The sequence below is a fragment of the Chelmon rostratus genome, chromosome 6 (assembly GCF_017976325.1).
Source record: "Chelmon rostratus isolate fCheRos1 chromosome 6, fCheRos1.pri, whole genome shotgun sequence".
NCBI classification, from domain to species: Eukaryota; Metazoa; Chordata; class Actinopteri; order Chaetodontiformes; family Chaetodontidae; genus Chelmon; species Chelmon rostratus.
This window is the reverse complement of record NC_055663.1, coordinates 16420350-16436582: the sequence shown is the minus strand read 5'-3', so window position 1 is coordinate 16436582 and position 16233 is coordinate 16420350. Positions and strand designations below refer to the sequence as shown.

At 41.3% G+C, this 16233-nt stretch overlaps 4 protein-coding genes across 5 annotated transcripts; 2 read left to right on the top strand and 2 right to left on the bottom strand.

Annotated features, from left to right (window-relative positions):
• Positions 1-559: 559 nt before the first annotated feature.
• On the bottom strand, positions 560-1393 carry ch25hl1.2 (cholesterol 25-hydroxylase like 1, tandem duplicate 2). Its single transcript, XM_041938655.1, has one exon. It carries the CDS (start codon positions 1391-1393, stop codon positions 560-562), a length of 834 nt encoding a protein of 277 aa, XP_041794589.1.
• Positions 1394-1800: 407 nt separating this feature from the next.
• si:dkey-24l11.2 (uncharacterized protein LOC100034462 homolog) lies at positions 1801-7569 on the top strand. Of its 2 annotated transcripts, none has more exons than XM_041939461.1 (12): positions 1801-1824; positions 3318-3926; positions 4522-4581; positions 4689-4741; positions 4825-4969; positions 5092-5489; positions 5600-5828; positions 5956-6070; positions 6307-6421; positions 6519-6630; positions 6806-6918; positions 7352-7569. In XM_041939461.1, exons 2-12 carry the CDS (start codon positions 3327-3329, stop codon positions 7419-7421), a joined length of 2010 nt encoding a protein of 669 aa, XP_041795395.1. In that variant the 5' UTR covers positions 1801-1824; positions 3318-3326; the 3' UTR covers positions 7422-7569. The 2 variants fall into 2 exon arrangements, with proteins under 2 accessions (XP_041795395.1, XP_041795394.1); XM_041939460.1 differs by lacking the exon at positions 1801-1824 and adding an exon at positions 1963-2075.
• Positions 7570-8270: 701 nt separating this feature from the next.
• On the top strand, positions 8271-9208 carry ch25hl1.1 (cholesterol 25-hydroxylase like 1, tandem duplicate 1). Its single transcript, XM_041939700.1, has one exon. It carries the CDS (start codon positions 8278-8280, stop codon positions 9106-9108), a length of 831 nt encoding a protein of 276 aa, XP_041795634.1. The 5' UTR covers positions 8271-8277; the 3' UTR covers positions 9109-9208.
• Positions 9209-10240: 1032 nt separating this feature from the next.
• On the bottom strand, positions 10241-14944 carry kti12 (KTI12 chromatin associated homolog). The gene is made up of 9 exons (XM_041939353.1): positions 14741-14944; positions 13690-13741; positions 13548-13600; positions 13409-13464; positions 13228-13307; positions 12911-13070; positions 12740-12802; positions 11227-11295; positions 10241-10447 (listed from the first exon to the last, which is right to left on the bottom strand). The coding sequence occupies exons 1-9, from the start codon at positions 14889-14891 to the stop codon at positions 10304-10306; spliced, it is 828 nt and encodes a 275-aa protein (XP_041795287.1). The 5' UTR covers positions 14892-14944; the 3' UTR covers positions 10241-10303.
• Positions 14945-16233: the final 1289 nt, after the last annotated feature.

Genomic DNA, 16233 nt, shown 5'->3' with positions numbered 1-16233 from the left:
CATTAATATGATCACTTTGTTGTGATTAATCAATGACACCCCTGTGATGAAGATTTTACAGGGGAAATGAAATCAAATGATTTTGTCCCTTTTGTCCACTCAGTCAAATGAAATAAAGCCAACTGAAAGGAAACAATACACGAGTAAAGATCAAAACGAGTAGGTCAAGGGATGTATTATTTACATGAGGATGGATGTAATGTAAGCCATGTCTAAAGCTCGGGATCGCTTTCAAAGTGAAGGCACCAGACACACTGGGAGGCATATGCATTCAGGCATTATTCAGATAGTTTAAATGAGTTCACAATTGTCAAGATATGATGAGCATGTTCACTCATTATCATTGAACTACAGGAAACTTTTGAAACATCTTATTGTGACAGTGTTGTTTTATTCAGATACAACACAGCTACATTTGTGTGTGGAGAAAAATTCAAGATTTAGAAAAGTTAGAGATTTCTCTTCACATTTTAATGTCTACACCATTTTGAAAAACAAACACACAAACATAAAAGCACAGGTCTCTATCTATAGCTGCTACCAGTAGTGTTGACTCCTTCTATTTCACAGCAGGAGAGAAGCTGAAATCCGCATGAGTGCCAAATATTTTATCCCAGTGGCTGAAGTGTGGTGCAAAATTGGTATTGGGTTTCTGATGGTGCACATCGTGTTTGCTGGGCCCTCCATAGATGCCAAAAGGTATAAGGCGAGATGTCGACCAGGGGAAATCATAGCCACAGTGATCCTCTATAGAAACGTAGACATGCAAAACCATGAACGTCCATGTGGTGAGTAGGTGGCACCTCAGGATCACAGGATTCAGTGTGGTCCAGAAGCCTACTGTGACCAGCTCCCAGCCACCAAGACACTGAGTGGCTAGAGCAAAGGGAGATGAGTAATTATGATGGATGGCATGGAAGGTGACATACAGCCAGCGGATCCTGTGATGGAGCAGGTGCCAGATGAAGTACTGGAAGTCAAAGAGCAGGAGGTTGCCTATCACTCCGGCAATCAGCTCCAGCAGGGATGGGGCACGGTCCGGCAGGTCCACAGGTGGCCTCCATGCCCACTGGGCCACTGATGCCGGGAGCACAAGAAACACATGGTTGTACAAGGTGACACCTGCACAGTGCAGCAGTGTACAGGCTGTCGGGCGACGGCTGGGTTGGATCTTGAATTGCTGCACCCATGTCCACCGCTCTCCCATGATGTCGCAAACAAGGAAAGGAAGGCACAAGACGAAGTAGGAAGACACAGTCAGAACGATGGGGAAGAGAGGAGATCTCAAATACTCTCTGTAATTGAGCTTTAGGCTGTCCCACAGAGGCTGCAGCAAAGACTCATTTCCAATGCATCTTATCCAAAGATCAATGCTGGTGTCTGCAAAATGCATCCTGAAGATGAATATCTTATAAATGCCTGAGGAATGTCGAAGTTCCAGCCAGAAACAGCAGCTACGGCAAAGACTTTTCTGTCTGCTTGTGTTTTGCTCACTTTGTGGTATCAAGTAACAGCTGAGTGCAACAAGGCAACAAATTATTTATACACTCTGGTCGTGTTTTCTCACGTCAAGAATGAATTTTGAACCTCATCTTTTAAGCCAACATGGATGTCTTCCATTATGACCGGGCAAACTCCAGCTGCTGATAAAGATCACGTGATAGTACTGAAATCAGGAGTAGTTATTCAATAAACCACATATGGCTGTTTCCAAAGTTAAATAAATGAACTTTGAACCTGAGGAGAGAAGTGGACACTCCGAAACTCTAGAGGGCGGCAAAACAAATTTCTATCCAACGTACAGCGGGGACCGTTCGACAGCCTGTAAGTAAAATCTCCATAAGCTTTATATATAATGTAAATACGTGTGGTGGTCGCCTTGCGGACCCGATTGTTACCTCCAAACGATTCGGAACTTGTCGTCGTACGTAATGACGTAAACTACTGCGTTGTGCGTGCGAGTACGTTTCCTGTAGCACGTAACGCAATCACTTGACAGGTAGCAGTTAAGCTACTTCACAACACTTCTTATAACACGGGATAAACCTTTACACGGACCCTCGTGTTTATTTCAGGTAATGTCATCTTCCCAACAATAACGTATTCTGAATTGAGTGGCAAGAGACACAGGCCCCTTGCAACTGTGCGCAAAGTTTAGCTAACATCGGTCTTTCTGTGTTGGGAACAACAAAACGGTGTGATTCTGTTGTTAAGAGGGTAATGTTAGGCTACTTAAATACTATTAAAGATAATGCGGACAATGAATGGACCCCTGTCTATTTGTATATGCTAAATCTAGTTAACCAATTTCAACAAAAACTTTTACGGGTAATTCTAACCTCATAGATATTTTATATAACTAGATCATCCAAGTTCAGCTGTAAAACAGGTTAAGGTCCATCTGATAAGCCATTAAATATGTGAGGTGTTTTACAGAGACACATTTGAGATTAATATTTTACCCAGCCCTGTGCACATAGTTCAGATCTTCAGGGTTTGTTTTTTTTTAATCTCATCTTGTGATAGTCTGTTTTTTGGGGAAATATCAAAACTGCTTCTTTTCCTGAAGGAGGTGCCTGTGTTTGATTGACAGCAGCTGCTAGAGTGCAGGTGAAGAGGAGACTTAATTTGATTGGCTGTACCGAAATAAAGTATCATCATCTAGTTGTAGATGAAAAGAATCAAAACTCCTGATGGTTTTGTTCAAAAGAAAACAGAAGACATGTGTATGCTGTAATAGACACCCCCAAAAATACAATTTAATTTCTGTAGGTGCATGAGATATAATGATATTTTAGACTAGTGACCTTGGGGTCAGGACCCCTAAAGGGTCTCCCAAGAAAAAATGACCCGGTACTTCTGTTGCACAAAATAATGTGGGGTTTTTCTCTGATTTTTCCTACTTGTGAAATACTTTCCTGTCTTCTAAATCCTTCAAATGAAACATTCTGAGAAGGAAAATCACTCCTTGGTTGAACTGCTTACTTTTTACTCCACATTTGGGGTTATAACCTGTGATAAGGGGTCTCAAGTGGACATTGTTTTAAGGTTGGAAACCCCTGTTTTAGGAGATGGTGTTCCTTGGGAAGACCATTGTCTCTTCCAACATGACAATGACCCCCATAAAGAAATCGTTTTCCTGGTTTGGTTGTGAAGAACGTCAATGTTCTCACTGCCCAGCATCTGTTCCTGACCTCAGTAAATCACAAAGGGGTGTTTTGTTTGTGTCCACTTAATTTTACTCCTATAGTGTTTACATACATATCAAAGAAGCACATACATCTCTATAATCTGTGTTGCTCTATTCATTCATCCAGGTGTTAAAAATGATGGAGGATGGCGAGGGCGGGAAGATAGATGAATCGGAGCCTGTGGTTCATACACAGCATCTTTGTCGCTTCTTCTCTCAAGGAAGACACTGCAGTTTTGGCAAGAAATGCAGGTTTCTACATGTGAGAGATGATGCCAGAGCTCATGAGAAGGAAACCATCAGGACACCAAGCCATTCAGACGTCACATCTCCAAACTCAGAGGGCCATGTAGGGCACAGGCCACCTCCCACTGGTAGCTCCAGGGTTGCCCCAGTAGTCGGCCACCGCCCATGTCGCTACTTTATCTCGGGGCACTGCACCATGGAAGACAGATGTCGCTTCTGGCATCCACCACAGTTACCCCGATTGGATGACCAGCCTGTTCCTGGCAATTACACAAGACCTACCCAGAGGATGCCACCAGTGCCCCGTCCCAGCATCCTCCAGGAGGTCAAGCTTTGTGACCTGACAGAGGATGTCGCCAAGCAGTTACGAGACACAGAGATCAAGCAGTTGAAGAAGCGTTTTCCCAAAGACCAGCTGATTATTCAGGAAAGAAGTGATGGCAAAGTTATTTACTACAGGGCGACAGTCGTGGCCACTGACCCTGACTGGGTAAACATTATCTTCTACTTTCTTTCTCCACTCCTTCCCTGAGAGCTTCAATCTTAAATCCACCCACATATGACTTCTATGAAACAGCACAGCACAGTTTTAACTTGTGAACTTGAACTTTAACTGATCAACACAGAGTGGGACTGTATTTGCAGACAAATACCGAAGCCTCTCCACAGATATTGTAATAAGTAGTAGAACCCTTCCTACTATGCTGTAACAGCACCAATGGTAATTTTGCTGCGATAGATTAATTGTTAATTAGTACAGGATAACATAGGATTTGTATCAATTAAGCGGCACAACTGAGATTAAATTAAGCCTATTTATTAAATGGGAAATGGGGTAAAGCAGTGATTAAAACTTGGCTCATTTGCAAACAAGTATTTTCAAAAGATTTATTTGGTACTCCACTATTCCCTTATGGTGTTTCTAAGCCACTAACCCCTTGTGCAGAGTAAATCATAGCCAAGTTTTCCTGTAAATCCATTATGAGCTAACTTTTTCTTGCTTTGTTTTGATACTAGGTTCCATAGATATGAATTACATCACAATATTATCTGGAAATGTGTTAACTCTGTGTTTTTACTTACAGCCTTTTGACCTGAAAGAAATTGACATCATGGTGAGCTTCCCAGACAGTTACCCCCAGGAGGTAAAGACCACTGCTTCAATTTACACCACATGATCTGTAATTAAACAATACAGTAAATGGGTGCCATGGAAAGAACAGTTCCTCTTCACCTTGATACATTTTCCTAGATTTTCACACTGGACATACCGTTGGATCAGGATCTGCCACTGGTAATGCAAAGGTAAAAGCATTTGCAGTTTATTTTAACATTTAATGTTTAGAGTCATTTTGCATTGACGTTTTTGTAAATCTCTACCTACATAGACATGTACAGCAAGCATCATCGGAGTGGCTTCAAGCCAAGCATGCAACCAATCAGCTTCTGGGTAAGGTAGAGCTGTTATTCCGGCCTTTTCTTCGCTGGCTAGATCGTAGCTTGGAGAGACTTTTCACTGAAGGGGCCAGGCAGGTGAGACCGCAACCTGCATGAAAAGGAGATTGTGAATTGTGATCATGTGTTCTCCCTTTTAATTTACTGAAATGACTGATTAGTACCTGCTGAAAATTCTCTTGTTTTGAATGTTTTTACAGTTGAAAAAAGACACTGATCTGGAAAAGGCTGGATTGCAGTTTATATCATACCAAGAGCTCCAGGCAGCAGTGTGTGAAAAATCTGGGAACGATCACTCGTCTGACCCTGCGTCTCACACTGCTGCAGATGCAGATGAGGATGCCAGTGGTGAGGGGAAATGGGAAAAGACAGAAGGTGAGAGGAGAGTGGAGGGTGGAAGGTTAGTGCAGCAGGAGGGAGCAGATTGTGATGAAGGGCAGCAGCTGGAGAAAGAGGAGGAGGCCAGTCATTTGGTGGAGAACATTAAGATCAGTGACCCTCGCAGAGGCACAGAGGTGAAGCTGCTGGGACTGAGGCTGGGAGAGAACACAGCCACCGTGGCAGCCCAAAGGATAACTATTTGCCTTCAATGTAACAGGTAAGGAAAAAAGAGCTAAATGCCATGTCCATATCACATATTAGTTTGTTTAATCAGAATGACCAGCACTCAAAGCTTGACTGTATGTGTACTGTGTACACTGTGTGCAGGTGCAAGGTCACTGCAGACCTGACACTGACTGGAAGGGCACCCTGCACAGCTCAGTGTGAAAAGTGCAGTGCAAGCATCAATGCTGCATTCAGGCCCTGCATGCTGCACCATTACAGCGATGTCCTGGGATACCTGGACCTTCACAATGCTACACCTGCTGACCTTGTGCTCCAGGAGTGTGAACTCACTGTGGGCTGCCTCAGCTGCTCCCAGGAGGGTCCTGTGCAGGTGAAAAAGGATGTCCTGCTTAACACTACACATCTGTTTTATGTGGAAATCAGCTGTGATAAAAACATCCTGATGAGCAATGGCCTTCTTCTGAAATAGCTTTTTTTTGGTCTGTAATTTTCATCAGAACCTTTCCTATGGTCAAACAAAGGAGTTTAATTGTGAACACTGCCACAGCAAACTCAGCATTTTGGCTGACAGCACAAGATTCCAGTATATACAGCCTCGCACCAACAAAGCAGGTCAGAGCTCACCTACATTTGCTATCAAAAGGATCAACAGAGGTTCAAGATCTTGCAACAGCAAACTGCCACAATTGGCTCTCTGATCATTGTTACCTCACATTGTTATGTAAAAAGATACACACAGCACATGAAACCCTTTAAATATGAGCACATCTATGCATATGCAAACTTTTTGCTGTACCTAAACAGACCAGACAGGCCGATATAATGTGTTTTTTTCTCCCCTTTTGCAGGTTCAAGTGCTTGTGCTGTTAATTATAAGATAAGAGACCCCGCTGTGCAAAAGGGGAAGCCACTGCCAGAGAAAGGAACCTGCAAACACTACAAACAGAGCCATCGCTGGCTGAGGTATCGTTGTCACTCTCGTTTCACAAGTCTGACCATGGAAGCTCTGAGAAGAACTTACAGAATATCATGAAAGCTTTGTGACACTGACTGCCCTCAGGTTTCCCTGCTGTGGCCGGGCTTACCCCTGTGATGTGTGCCACGATGAGGACCAGGACCACCCCATGGAACTGGCCACCAGGATGATCTGTGGTTACTGCGCCAAAGAACAGGTCAGTTGTGGCTGGACATTCGATTTGAAAAATGGAGGGCAGTACTAGAAGTCCATATGTGTTGTCTTGATCGGGTCATTACATTCCTTGAAAAATACAAATTTTTCTCTATCTAGAGACATGAATGCATAAATGCCGATGTTAAACTTCAGCCCTGCATTGTTTGTTGTTGCAGATATACGGCAATGGAAAGCCGTGCATCAGCTGTGGAAGCATGATGACAAAAGGTTCACACACCAGCCACTGGGAGGGAGGACTGGGATGCAGAAACAAAGTCAAAATGAACAAGTACATCCTCCTAACCACGTTTCTACTGCTGCCATTATGTTGTCATCAGTCACATTAATAATAAACTTGAACGCTTGAAAGGGGTAATTTGAGTATTTTAGGTTTTTCATGTTTTGGGGTCTAAATGACAAATAGGTACAAAACGTTTGGAACTGGTCCAGTAGAACGTCTCAGCCAACAGCTGCGAGACAAGCTGCAATGGTTGAGCAGTAATCCTTGGGGGCAAATGGGCCTGTGAAAGTACGAACGTCTACTAAAGGTGCTTGTTTTTGCCACTGACAGGTTCAGATTGTTATTCTAAGTGTCGTCTAAGTTTATTGTTAACAGGACTGATGAAAACACAATGATAGTAGTGGAAACATTTTATTCATTGAAAAAGACATTTCTTTCAGTGGTTTAAAGGTTAAGAATTTGTTTTTTTCTTTCTCTTCAGAAATGATCGACAAAAATATACCAACACCAATAAAACGATTTCACGGAAAGCAGCCAGTGAAAAGAAGTAGATGGTGGTGAGAGCAGAAGAAGAAGAAGACGAAGATGAAGAAGAAGAAGAAGAAGAAGAGCATCACTGCCTTAATTTTTGAAAGCACATTATGTAATTCATGATATGATTTCAATGAAATTGTCAGTTTTTCCCAATAAATCATGACATGATCATTCTGTGTGAGAAGTGTTAATATTTGGATCCGATATGTAAAGTCTGAAGATTTAATGTGGATTGAATTGGAGGACTTGTGAGTTTGTCCTTAACTCCTGCACATTTGTCAAGGTTTAACTGTTGAAGTTATTACATTTAATAGGATAGACAGAATTAGCAGAGGAGAAATGCATGGGGAGTTTTGATCAGATTACAGATCGTGTTAAAAGGCAACCTTGTAAATTCACGCACTCCAGCATTGTAATCCATCTTGGAGTTACAGAAATCATTCTGATGATTTTCCCTAATCATGACATGCCATGTTTGATCAACACTAAATTAAGGGATTGTTTAGTGATTTAATTTTAAGATGTTGAGAGATCTATTCTGCAGCTTCAGTAAGAAAACAGGAATATTTTCTCTTTTACCAAAACTGTTTTTGTCCTACTTTGCATTAAAATCGTTTAACCTTGTAGTAGTTGATAGAGTTAAAGCTTGTCAGTCTGTTTTGTCTAATGCGTGTTCTTGAATGTTTCTGTTAATCTTCTTGTGAAGGTCTGCCTGTCGACACTGAGCTGCTGGGGGTTGGGAGGGGGGGCTGCTGGTCTGTTCTGACTGAGAGAAAAGCCTCTTCTGTTGAACTCCACTATATAAAGGCAGAACTTTGTCTTGATCCTCAGCTTTGCAGCAGCAGCAGCAGCCGTCGGTGGCACCACAGCGGGATGATGAACATCAGTGAGCTCCCTCTGCAGCTCCTGCCCCCCAGGCCTTCGGATCGTCTCCTGCAGCCGTTCTGGGATTATTTGCTTTTACACCACCTGCCTCTCATCTCATCTCCTTTTTTCCCCGTCCTACTCGCCTTCTCCAGCTATTTCTTCTTCAGCGTACCTTTTGCTGCACTGGATCTCTTGGGAGAAAGAGTGCCTTTGTTCTATCAGTACAAGATCCAACCAGACAGGCAGCCAACAGTGGGAATGATGGCTAAAAGCTTCATGACAGCGCTGTATAACCACATATTCTTTGTCCTGCCTGCTGTAATAATTGCCATGTTCATCCTGCCCACACCAACACTACCAAAGGATGCTCCCTCTCTATATGAGGTATTTGTTGGTGGGCTGGCTGTGCTTCTCCTCTTTGACACTCAGTACTATATTTGGCATTTCATACATCACAAGCATCCGCAGCTTTACCGGTGGATCCATGCGATCCACCATGAATACATGGCGCCTTTCTCTTGGTCGACCGAGCAGCTCAGCATCCCAGAACTGATGACTGTTGGATTCTGGAGCAACCAGGACCCCATTCTTTTAAAGTGCCACCCACTGACCACATGGTGCATCACGGTCTTCAGCATCTGGATGTCTGTGGAGGACCACATAGGCTATGACCTGCCGTGGACCCTCAACCACCTGGTGCCTTTTGGTCTGCTGGGCGGTGCGCCGGCTCATGACATGCATCACCAGAAGCCGAGCAGTAACTACGCTCCTTTCTTCAGCCACTGGGACAGAATCTTTGGCACAGCTGTTCCTCTGAAGAAAAAAACTATAAGATAATAGCAAGTGAATGCAATTCTGTAAATACTGCATGCCTGGTGGTTTTTCTTCTTCTCCTTCATGTCACAGTGTTAAAGCCATGATTAATATTTAAAATCCTGTCAAATCCATTATTTTTAATTGCTTATTGTCTCTAATTTTGTAGCACTTGCTGCCTCTTTGCTGCTCCACCAGGTTTTCTTTGAAAGGCTGCTCTCTCAATGGAGGAACTAAACTTGTAAAAAACATTATAAAAGTTGTATTTTTTATGGGGTTTCATTCAATAAAACCACTTTGTTTACCAAGATTCTCCCACTCTTGTTTCTAATGGTGATCAATACATTACTCCATGCATTATATGTGCATAATAACATTCAACTAATTCCAATATATATATATATGCAAGCAAAGCAAGACCAACTTCCTGTTGTTGGTTTTCTCACAATCTTCTTACATAATTCAAAGAAAGAGCTGAAAGAGCTTTTACTCAACTCAGCAATATTTTGCTTACAAATTCCACAAAGGAATAAAGAGCTTTTGAAAATTAGTCGGGCTTGTCACCGAGAGGTCAAGTTCAACACAAGGTGAATTCATGTTAACTCTTACTTGAGAATGTGCTGAGCTTTGACCGGACTGAGTGTTCAAGACTGACCCAACGGTGGAGTTCATTAAAGAAAATGACACAGCAAAACACATATTTACTGATTATATAATTGCATGTGGAGGCCAGGAATGATAAACACATCCTGTTTTGTTGAGTTTGAAGGTTCAGTCTTGACCTTTGACATAGCAGTTAGCTGTAGCAAAATAAATAAATAAATCTCAACACAAAGTTCAATTCCTTGGTGTTTCATCTCCATGACAACCGAGCAGCCCCATCTGCTGAGGAAGGCCATAAGATGTGGCTCAAAGCTTTGGAAACATGGGATAAACAGACCCTGAAATGAGATGTTTTTGTCTCATATGTCTTCAGCTTCACAGATTGCTTTCACGGCTGTTGTGCTTGCTGTGCCTCAAAATTTATTTGTGCATATTATACAAATGACTGTTTCTTGTCAGGCTACTTTAATTTTTATTCAGATTTTTCTCATTTAATGTTTGCAACTGAAACTGAATCATTCTAAAATGGCCATTAACAGACAACGACACAACAAATATTTAAATTATTTATTTCTCACAGACAGTAATAAAAAAAATGAACCAATGCTAAAAAACTTCAGTGAAGACTCTTATTTAAATACTGCACAAACATGTTGGAAATGTGTCCGGTGTTCTCTGTTGGGTGCATCTTGGTGTAGCTGATGAACTGGCGCCGCAACTTCCTCAGCTCTGCCATGTTGACGCTCCTGGTGATCTCGATGTTGAACGTCAGGTTAAGGTCATTTCAAGTAAGATCTTTATGCCTGCAAACCGTCGGGCTCACACGAAGAAGCAAATCCGCCTCACATTTTCTACAGTACTGAACATTGAAGAAGTGATAATTAACAGACCAAAAGCATCTGAAGGTCACAGCATCACATCTTAACCTTTGAGGGGAACAACACAATTAAACAATATAAAGTACTGAACGTTACTGATGTAATCTCAAATTTAAATTATACGCCTGTCCTTAAAGGCTGACCGGTGCAGAACCTAATGTACTTTTTGGTTAGTCTCAGCTGGGACCAACATGTTCAAAGGAGAAAATCAAAGTGTTTGCTTCTGAGAACGTCTGAAACGGTGCAGCTGCCAATGAAAATCCACTTATCTATGTAATTTGGTTTCTCTCCCGCATACTGAATCCCACAGTATGTTATTACAGGCAAGACCTTTAGCAGTGATCGTTTAATGCACCTTTCATTTTCAGCTCTTTGAAGGACAGGCATTCATGCACCTTCCCCTTCTAACGACTCATTTCACATGGAGTACTTTGCCTCCTGCTGGTGAGGGAATATGACTTTCCTCAGGAGGTAGACGATGAAAGTGAGTCAGCGTAAATTAAAAGAGGCAATACAAATTTCAGACAGTGATTAGCTGGAAAGATCGCTGCTCTCTGGACTCGTGACGTCACACGTAGAAACAGAACAGCCAAAATCTGATCAACGGAAAACGTTCTTTCAGATAAAACTGTGGACATGTGAATGTGTACAAAAAGGATATCTTTTCTGTTGCTCCCGGAACTGAAATGAGATCCCCGGGAACACTTGTCTTCTGTGCATTAAAAATTGCCTTAAAAAAAAAAAAATGAAAAGAAAAAAATTAATTACCTTTGTTAAACACATTATATATAGAGGGAAATGTTTTACTGAGAAATACAACTCGCTTAGGCAGTTGGCTAATCCAATTAAGGCATAAAATAGTAGTCAGTGCAGCACAAAAAATAGTTTAAGAAGATGACAAGCGCAAGATTGAAAACATTATTGTCCATATAGACTTCAGTATGGAAGAACATGCAACACAAAAGACAGTTTCAGGCCATTAACAGGTGTACTCAATAGCTTACTAAAGGAACAGAGTGGGTGATTTCTTATTGGCCAACAGCAATTAGCAGACACAACCCATCTAACGCACATCAATAGGTAGATCAATAATTTAAGACGCAAAGGCATTTAAAAAAAAAAAAAACAGGACGTTTACAGAGGGAAGCTAAAAACTTCTTGCCAGGCGTAGCAGACAGCTGATGTCAATACTGCCCCCGCCAATAATTTCACCACTTGTGCCACAAAAAGCATCGATATGCATCACATGGAACACTCATTCAGCATGCACACAATTGGTGGAGGGACATTTAACTCCCTCCACCTCCGCAGCCTCCCCCTGTATGAGCACTGAGTTGTATGTGAAATTTGCATGTTTTCAGCATGTGTTCAGGGCGCATCCCGGTGTTTGTTCCAGACGTGACCTCGACCAGCAGGACCACGAGAGTGTCCTGGCTGAAATCTTCTTTCATGTAACAAATATGGCTGATAAGACAAGCAGACAACGCAAGTCTCAGAATTGATTAATATAAGAGTACATCTTGATGTTCTGGGTTATTGATGGGATTCTTCCCAGCGACTGGGCAGGGAATTTGGAACAAAGATTGCTTTGTTTTTCTCTTTATCGAAATGAGGAACAAGTAATTATAGGGTTTCCTCCCTCCTATCACCAGCGTGCCCTCCCTTCATGACTTCAGCATTAGTATATACTTGTTTGTCAGATTTTACCTTGTGTTATGTAATTATTTGCATACGATCGACTCTATTTGGTGCTCTTTGTCTGCTCATCACTATGAGCCGATAAGTTGTCACTTGTTCTGTTCTGCTGATTTGTTATTCATGCCACGTTCACATCATGTGGGCGGGATGGCAGACATTGCAAAGATGGGTTCACGTCATCAGACAACTTACGATGGTTGAATTATTGATTTAATGACGAGTTGGCGTTCAATGACGGCCCAGGATTGTTTGGTTTCAGGCATTTCCTCGCCATTAGTACACCTGCTTGTGGATACATGCATTATCTTTCTATGTTTTATGAACTGAAACGGATTACGACTCCTCGGCCCATTATTTTTGATGTGTGGGTCTCACGTTTGTGATTTTAAATATGACTGACTTCAGCAAAGAAAGCAGGAGATCGTCCCACAGAGATCCCAGCCCACCCACCCACCCCAAAAAATATGAAGACATACCATTAACACATCCTGTGTGATCTTGTCCAACTCGTACAAGAAGTTTGTAGAGGACAAAGGTTGCTGCAGAGAAAAAGAATCTCTTTTACAATCAGATCAAAAAGGCAGCATGACAGAACATGCATTTACTTCCACTTAACGTCGTATGCTTGTTGTGTGCATGTCTCTTACACTCTGTGTAGACTGGTTAGGCGGGGGTGCTTTTCTTTTGAAAAGTGCATCAGAAATGGCTTCATAGGGAAGTGTGTCGTCTTTCAGGACGGTGAAGAGAGGACTGTCCCACCGGTTCCTGGAGTCTGGAGCTTCAAATCTCAGCACTAATGCATCAAAGCTACAAAAGACAAACCAGATGACAAATTACACAAGTTGGACATTTTTTTTGACAATGACAGACATAAAGGTATTTTTAAAACCTATCCAAATGTAAAGACAGTCATATCAGAGACTGACATGTACCTCTACTGCATGTGTAGAGGTTTCTCACTCACATGTCCTGGTTGTACTGCTCAGCAGCATCTCTGCTGGCATTCCAAGTTGAGCTCACTTCATCTGATGTCAAACAGTATACCTTCATCAAAAGAACGCATATGATTTTGACTTGTGTGATTAATGTTTGGGTGATACTTTTTTAAATACAAAATCCATGAGCTATTTCTCCAGTGTACTTACCAGACAGTGTGGTGTCTGTGCGTGTTTGATGAGACAGAACAGTTCATAGCGGTAGCCTGTAAGGTATTTCAACTTTAAAAGGTAAAATCAAAAACAAATCATAATGTCTGAATAGCATGCTACTGCTAAAAAGGTTTACCTTTAATGTAATTTAATGAATCCAAAATGACAATGTGATCCTTGTTGACTTTCCTAAACAACAAATAATAAAAAGTTAAATGGGCTGTGATGGCAGAGCATCACTGATGTGTCTCATCCAAAAACAGATCTGAAAAACCAACCTCTCTACTTCAGCTTTCAAAGACGCTCTGGCATTTTTCTCCTTTTGGGAATCTGCAACAGATCCAACAAGGTTAAATTAAAGCAAGAGTCCAAAGAATCCAGTCTTACAGTTGTGACTCTAATATCAAACAACAGACGTGTACTAAAAATATCCATAATCAATTAATCTACCAATTACTTGCTGAAAATAGTGATGCCCTTCACATTTTCCCTTTCCAAGTTGCTTGTTTGCTTGACTGTCTGAAAAACAGCCTGAAACCAATATTGAATTTCCTCTCAGATGACAAATAACAGCAGCCAAAACTCACATCTGAGAAGCTGGAACCTGTGAAGTTTTTGCATTGTTGCTTGTAAAGTTGGCACAGGTGTTGTCATTCTATCTGATCAATTAACTGAGGCGCTTTAATTTCTGAAAAATTGAAAAGTCCTTTAGCTGCTGATATCAGGAGTCTCTTAAGATAGTGGCGAAAAAAATGATCTTGTGAACCAAATATAAAGACCCAGATGTCTAAGTGACGTTACCGGTGTGTAAAAGAACAGAAATTTATAGTTTGGTTCTGTATAGAGAAAATCGACTCTAATCCTGGCAAGTGACGTAGTTTAATAGTGAGAGCCTTAATAAGGTGTAGATCACTGACGACACTCCCACGCCAAACTCAATTCAAATTTCCATGAATTTAACGCAAACCCTCGAATAAGCGCTTACTCCGTGATTCACGAGTTAATAGTTAACAGAGTAAGCTATATATACTTAACAAGACTTCAGAAACATGTATACTTGAGTAGCAGCATCTTCTTTTAGCAAACTGGTTCTCCTGTTATTCACCACATTTCCTCCCCAGTTGTTTGCCTCAACAAAGCTTGCCGCGAAGCTGCTCATCCAGTACCGTGAAATACTGCGACTGAATTAAAAAATATGAACGGTTTGGTGGATATTTAACATATAAGCGGGGTTTCCAGCATGGCTCTTGACCATTAACAAAAACTTACCAGATACAAAACAGCAACAAGCAAGCGAGTGGAGACGTGGCTAATGTTAGCTTAACTTGCCTGCGTAAACAGAGTTTTTCTCAGCGTGCAGGGCTCCATCTCCCACAATGTGAACCTTCCGGTCACAGTTCTGTTCAAAATACACCTTCAGTTCTTCTGCCCTTCGTGTTTTACCACTACAGGGGTAACCACACATCACTATCAGAGGCATATCTACTGTGTGTTATTAAAAAACCCAGCCTAAGATGTGATGAAGAGCATGTTTGCCGTTTCACCCGGATATGATTACTCGACACACCAGCAGGAGGCGCCACAGAGCCAACATACTGCAGATAACTGAGTTTAAAGGTGATTTGACCATTCTTCCATATCAATGAAATATATTTTAACAATTATGTGAAAATACTTTCATAGAAATGTAACATATATCAAAAGTGAACATCAGCAAAAGGGGCTGACAACTGATGTGGCTTTCAGCACTAGTTTATTAACAGGTTCATAACTGATGGCCAGAACAGAGCAGTGCAGACTGGCATCATATACATATACAATGTAACATAGCACGTTAAAAACGTAAACATATTTATAGCTGAGCTTTTAAATCTGTCCTCTTCATCAGTAGGATCTCATATTATAGTAATGGTGCAACAACTGATTGTTGAAATGTTCCTCAAGCAGGATCCCCTCCTTGTCTAAATGGATGGAAAAAAGAATCAGTTGTACAGTTGATGAATTGACATTATTATTATTATTATTATTATTATTATTATTATTAATAATAATAATAATAATAATAATAATAATAATAATAAGAAGAAGAAGAAGAAGAAGAAGAAGAAGAAGAAGAAGAAGAAGAAGAAGAAGAAGAAGAAGAACAATAATAGTAATAATAACAACAATAACAATACTACTACTACTAATAATAATAATCATTATAATCATAATAATAACAAACTAACATGTCCAATGCCTGTTTCTCTTGTGTTGATTGAGAAGTTTTCAGCATCTGAATGAGCAGCGCCTGCAGATCTTCCACTCGGTACAGGGGACTAGCATCTCTGACTTCAGTGGGAACATTTGCATCTTCAAAGGCAGACCCCATAAAGGAACTATCCACAACACTTTTCTTGCCCATGAAATGCCCTTAATTGACACAAAGCACAATCTCAATGTAAACCGTTAACAGCATGAGAAAAAACAGCAGAGAGATATGAAATGATTTGCCAGAGCAGTCTTAGTTCTCTTACCTGTTGCCCACAGATTCCCCCTGGGATTCACCTTGATCTTTGAAACTTTATTTCTCAGCTCAGTTAAATCAAGAGTCATTGACGATGTCATGGCAATGTATGAGACAAGGATGAAAGAAAACACGACTCCTGCTCTGCAGATCTTTGTACAAGTGCCTTTCATTCCTCAAACGTGGTGTTTGCAATTTGGCTGCCTGTTAATTAAAATCTCCGCTCTTCTGTTACTCTGGGGACAGGCAGTTATAAGGAGATAGGATGGGCTTAATATTCTAATGAGGTGAAGTCATCCATCTGTGGTTGGTCTCT

Coding starts and splice junctions, on each gene's coding strand:
- ch25hl1.2 (XM_041938655.1), bottom strand. CDS start 1,393: ATGCATTTTGCAGACACCAGCATTGATCTTTGGATAAGATGCATTGGA.
- ch25hl1.1 (XM_041939700.1), top strand. CDS start 8,278: ATGATGAACATCAGTGAGCTCCCTCTGCAGCTCCTGCCCCCCAGGCCT.
- si:dkey-24l11.2 (XM_041939461.1), top strand. CDS start 3,327: ATGATGGAGGATGGCGAGGGCGGGAAGATAGATGAATCGGAGCCTGTG. Junction 3,927..4,521: donor TGGCCACTGACCCTGACTGG/GTAAACATTATC, acceptor TTTTACTTACAG/CCTTTTGACCTGAAAGAAAT. Junction 4,970..5,091: donor TCACTGAAGGGGCCAGGCAG/GTGAGACCGCAA, acceptor ATGTTTTTACAG/TTGAAAAAAGACACTGATCT.
- kti12 (XM_041939353.1), bottom strand. CDS start 14,891: ATGCCTCTGATAGTGATGTGTGGTTACCCCTGTAGTGGTAAAACACGA. Junction 13,071..13,227: donor GAGCAGTACAACCAGGACAT/GTGAGTGAGAAA, acceptor TGTCTTTTGTAG/CTTTGATGCATTAGTGCTGA. Junction 10,448..11,226: donor TTCCGGGAGCAACAGAAAAG/ATATCCTTTTTG, acceptor CTGACGTTCAAC/ATCGAGATCACCAGGAGCGT.